General features: G+C 35.6%; 1 protein-coding gene across 1 annotated transcript; it reads right to left on the bottom strand.

The window, feature by feature from the left end:
* Positions 1-586: 586 nt before the first annotated feature.
* On the bottom strand, positions 587-1,570 carry Or52s1 (olfactory receptor family 52 subfamily S member 1). Its single transcript, NM_001000137.1, has one exon. It carries the CDS (start codon positions 1,568-1,570, stop codon positions 587-589), a length of 984 nt encoding a protein of 327 aa, NP_001000137.1.
* Positions 1,571-5,159: the final 3,589 nt, after the last annotated feature.

Genomic DNA, 5,159 nt, shown 5'->3' with positions numbered 1-5,159 from the left:
TGTGGAGGGGGAACTAAGAAGAGAGCAGCATTTGAAATATAAATAAATATAATATACATAAATAGAATGGATGATAAATAAATTTCTCTCAAAAAAGGAGTGACAGAATAATACTGAATAAATGAGAAATAGCCACAACAGGCTATGTAAAGCTACAGAGTGTTGCAAAATAGCCAATGAAAAGTACACTTGGTGTAAGGTGTCTTTATAGTTTTCTGCTGGTCAATAAACCCAATTTCTACACAAATATAAACACATTTCATACAGTAAGGATGCAGGCATTATGATAAATGAACCACTTAAATACTGTGTATTGCAATCATAGTAATGAAATTCAAATAATTATTTATAGGAGAGTAGTGAGAGTATCATTATAGAATAATCCTTTCTTATTTGGGAAACAGGTATGAAATCCACAGGAAAAACTGCGATTTTATTTCTTCCTAACAAATAATTATGTTCTTTAAGACAGTTGCAACCGAAAACACATTTGAATCATAAAAATATTTAAAAAGGAAGAAAATAAACTAATGTCCAAGATTAGGTAAAAGAATGTACTGAGATTTCACTCAGCAACAAAATGAATTCAGTTTGTGAGCTTTGAAAACCTGAACATTTTGAGGAATCTGTTTCGTATTTTCTTGGTCCTCACACCATAAATAATGGGGTTCACCATGGGTGGTACAAGGAGATAGATGTTGGCCACAAATATATGTACTTGGGGAGCCACTTTGTGCCCAAACCTATGGGTGAGGAAGGAGAAGAAGGCTGGGGTATAGGACACTAAGATAACACAGACATGTGAGCCACAGGTGCCCAGAGTTTTGAGTCTGGCATCCTTGGAAGGAAGATGGAAGACCGTGTTGAGTATGAGAACATAAGAGCAAATGATCAGTATGAAGTCCACCCCACCAGTGAGGAAGGCCACAATGAGGCTGTAAGCTCTGCGGATGCTCGTCTCAGCACAGGCGATCTTGATGAGGGCCATGAACTCACAGTAGGTATGGGAAATTATATTAGTCTTGCAATAGGGAAGCCAACGTAGCAAGAAAGGGTGAGGACTGAGAAGGGCTATTCCCCGAAGGACAACGGCTAGACCTATTCCTCCAGTTAGAGTGCGTGTCAAAATAGCTGAGTGTCTTAATGGGTTACAAATTGCTATGTAACGGTCAAAAGCCATGGCCAAGAAAAAGCCAGACTCCATGGTCGAGCAAGAGTGAATTAGGAAGATCTGAGTGAGGCAAGCTTCAAAGCGAATCTCTCCATCATGAAACCAGAAGACACTGAGAAGTTTGGGAACAGCTGTGGTGCACACCACGAGGTCAGCCACTGCCAACATGCAGAGGAAGAGGTACATTGGCTCATGGAGGCTGGAGTCTGTCTTGATGATGAACAGAAGTGAGCTGTTTCCCACCAATGCTAAAATATAGACCATGCAAAAGGGAATAGAGATCCACATGTGTTCTGCCTCCAACCCAGGAATGCCAATGAGGATGAAGGTTGAAGGATGGACATCAGACTTATTGTAGACAGACATACCAACTGTCAAATGTCTCAGTTTCCTCTTCATGGATGCTTACTATAAAAGGATCAAAAATAATTTGTTTGAAATTTCTTATTAGTTAATTCAGGGAATACCTTTTGTGCTGGATAAATTATCGTACCTTTAAATGTATAGCAGATATTTTTGTTGCATAAAAAAATCAGCTATAATTACAGAATTGCACTGCCTTTGTAAAGTCACCACTCAGATTCAAAAATAGCTGAAATCTGTAATGAGTTCTGGAGACTTTTCATTCTAATGGGATTCCCTGAACTCTTTGTTCTCAACCACACAGACAACTCTCATACTTTATATGTATTTATTAATGTTGCTTTATATTTATGTATTTATCATCACTATATGAATTTCTGTTTTCTATGAATAATGTATAGATAAAAATGAGGAAGACATGTAAGTACAAAGACACAGGTTAATGTGATTGGAAATTCTATTATCTTCCATTGAAAACAATGTGATATTTATTGAAAATTGAAGAATGTATAAGGTTTATGGTATAAGGGAGTAAACATTTCCAATAAGGAAAGCAATCTATGAGGGACTCAATAGAGGAAATGTTTTTCTTCCTTTCTCTACTCTTCTGACTTCTAAAAAATAAATATCATTAATAGTTTCAGGGATTAGTCCTTGCCCATGGGATAGGTCTGAAGTTGTGCCTCTTATTTCTTGGCCATTCCTTCATTCTCTGCTCAAACCCCCATTCCTGCTTTTCTTGTAGAAAGGATAGATTTTAGGTCAAAAGTTTTCAGAGTTGGTGTCCCACTGGGATTCTTGCTTGGCTACAGGATGTTTTTCTAGCTAATGTGCCTTATCTGGACTCAGTGTGAGAAGATAGCCTAGCCTTGCAGAAATTTGACTACCAGGGTAAGGGGATGCCCCACCCCCACTTGCTCAGAGAAGAAGGAGGATGGGGGAAGGATTGTGAGACTGGGAGGGGGCAGTAGGTAGGATTAAAGGATATTAAACAAATAAATGAATAAATGCATTTTAGCTACAGTGCTTTAAAGAAATTCCAAATGACCATGTACAAATGCCTATGACACAGCAGTAACAATATGTGGGATCATCTGTAATAGTAGTAGATGAATGATCATGTAGAAAATTATTTACTTCTACCTGAGAACCATTGAAACCACAAACATACTAGTGGTCAGAAAAATATATGTTAGGAGATAAACAAGACAAGGTGTTATCCATGGTACTTCATTGACTTCAGTATTCTTATTTTTGAACTTGCTAGCCAACTTTTTGCAATAAGTTAATTAGAACATTATTTTAGTTACTGAAACTTCTTTTTGCTTATCTGTAAGTCAAGTTGATGTGTAGGTATTCTTCTCTATCAAACCTTCAGTTCACAAAATTTCCTTTGCCTTATGTGTTTCTGTATCACCTGGTTTTCATGCCCAGACTCATGCTATAATTTAATGATCCTACCTGTCTAATTTTAAATATATTATTAGAACATAACTTTGAGATTGTGTCAGTCTCATAATACATGAATTATTTTTAATCTTAGAAACACAACTGATGTTACTCCTAAAATATTTACTATTATTGATGGTTTTGCATTATAGGTTGTTTATGGCAATAAAAATTAGCAGTATCCAAGAGTCAGGTTCATAATATGCATTATAGACTCAGTGTCATTATCAAATTGGAAAGATAGAATACATTTTACATTCCTTTCCTATTTGAAATTTTAAATATAAATTATGTGCTCACTTGCACTATGTGACTTTCAGAGAGCTTTGAAATGGGTATTCTTTTTTGATTATAGAAATAGCTGAATATCCAAGTTGACACAGCTTTGTAATTTTCAAACAATCAAATTTCTAAAGGATTAGAACAAGAATATAAAGAATAAACAGATACTTGCAAAGTTACTCAACTGTATATTATCCTGTTTCTAAACCTACTAATGATTAACAACAAGGCAGTTGTTCTCCTGAGAACATCGTATACATGAACTCATAAGTTTGTTCTACTTTCTTCATGAGTAGAGTCACGGTAACTGTATAAGTTTAAAAGGTAATAAGTGATAAACCTGAATTCTGTATCACATCCTAACTTCAGGACCCTTATGCTAAATTACACTGTTAAGTTACTCCTATGGTTTAGTTAATAATTAATATTATTTTATTACATTGATATAAGTAGAAATGCTGGGTATTTTCTGTATGTAATATTAAAACATGCTTTCACTATTAATTTGATTACAAATGATTCTTAAAGTTCAGTTTTTAAAAATTACATGAAGAAGCTCCTTCAAATCAAATTTTTTTCCTTTTGAAACTAGACCATCACAAGTGATATTCTCAATGCTTACTTAAGAAGAAAAATTGAAATAACCATGCTCTCTGAACCTTATTTTTCTCTAAATTATGATTATGTATATATCTGTTGCTTATACGATCAATATATTTTACAGTTAGCACAAAACCAAGTATGATCAGTTGTCCCAAGAAATCTTACAGAAGCTTGTGTACGTGACTGGATACTCTGAGTATAGCCCAAGAATCTTTTATTTGACCTATCTACACTTACCTGACCAATAATGAGAGTTATTGTGGATTCATCAGCTCAGGACTAGTTCTGGAAACATCAGGGTAAACATCCAGTTACGCTTGAGTAAGTTGTGGTTTCTGCCTTAGCCTTCTATGATTATGATTGAATCCCATTGTGGACCATTTGTAGGTGCCTTAGGATCCCATGGACAAGGAATGGGGGTGGCTTCCTTATGGAATCAAGAAAAATCAGAACAAAAGATTGAAATTCGGAGACAACTTTTAGATCTTTAGGCTCACATTTTACTAATAGGAGACTACAAAAAACTGAGTGGTCAGAGAGACTTCCTGTCTCTACACCTACCTCTCAGCATTAGTTTAAAATTGTTTGAATCTCAATATGTAATGCTAAATAAACATCATATAAAAAGATAGAGACTCCGGCGTTTTTAATAAAAGCAGTGTTCTATTTCACTTCTGTTGCTGTGATAAAATATTCGGATCAAACAAAACTAAACAAACAAACAAAAGTAAACAACAACAACAACAAAAATCAACACCTTAAGGAAGACAACATTAACATCAGTTTACAAGCTGATGGAGGGCTAATATCCAATATATACAAAGAACTCAAAAAGTTAGACTCCAGAGAATCAAATAACCCTATTAAAAATGGGGTACAGAGCTAAACAAAGAATTCTCAGCTGAGGAATATCGAATGGCTGAGAAGTACCTAAAGAAATGTTCAACATCCTTAGTCATCAAGGAAATGCAAATCAAAACAACCCTGAGATTCCACCTCACCCCAGTCAGAATGGCTAAGATCAAAAACTCAGGTAACAATAGATGATGGCAAGGATGTGGAGAAAGGAACACTCCTCTATTGTTGGTGGGATTGCAGACTGGTACAACTGCACTGGAAATCAGTCTGTCGGTTCCTCAGACAATTGGACATTGTACTATCTGAGGACCCAGCTATACCACTCCTGGGAATATACCCAAAAGATACTCCAACATATAATAAGGACACATGTTCCACTATGTTCATAGTGTGAGGAAGTGAAGTAGTAAGTTTAAACAGCTAATCCTATCAT

The sequence above is a fragment of the Rattus norvegicus genome, chromosome 1 (genome assembly GCF_036323735.1).
Source record: "Rattus norvegicus strain BN/NHsdMcwi chromosome 1, GRCr8, whole genome shotgun sequence".
NCBI lineage: Eukaryota > Metazoa > Chordata > Mammalia > Rodentia > Muridae > Rattus > Rattus norvegicus.
This window is presented reverse-complemented; position numbering and strand designations above follow the sequence as displayed.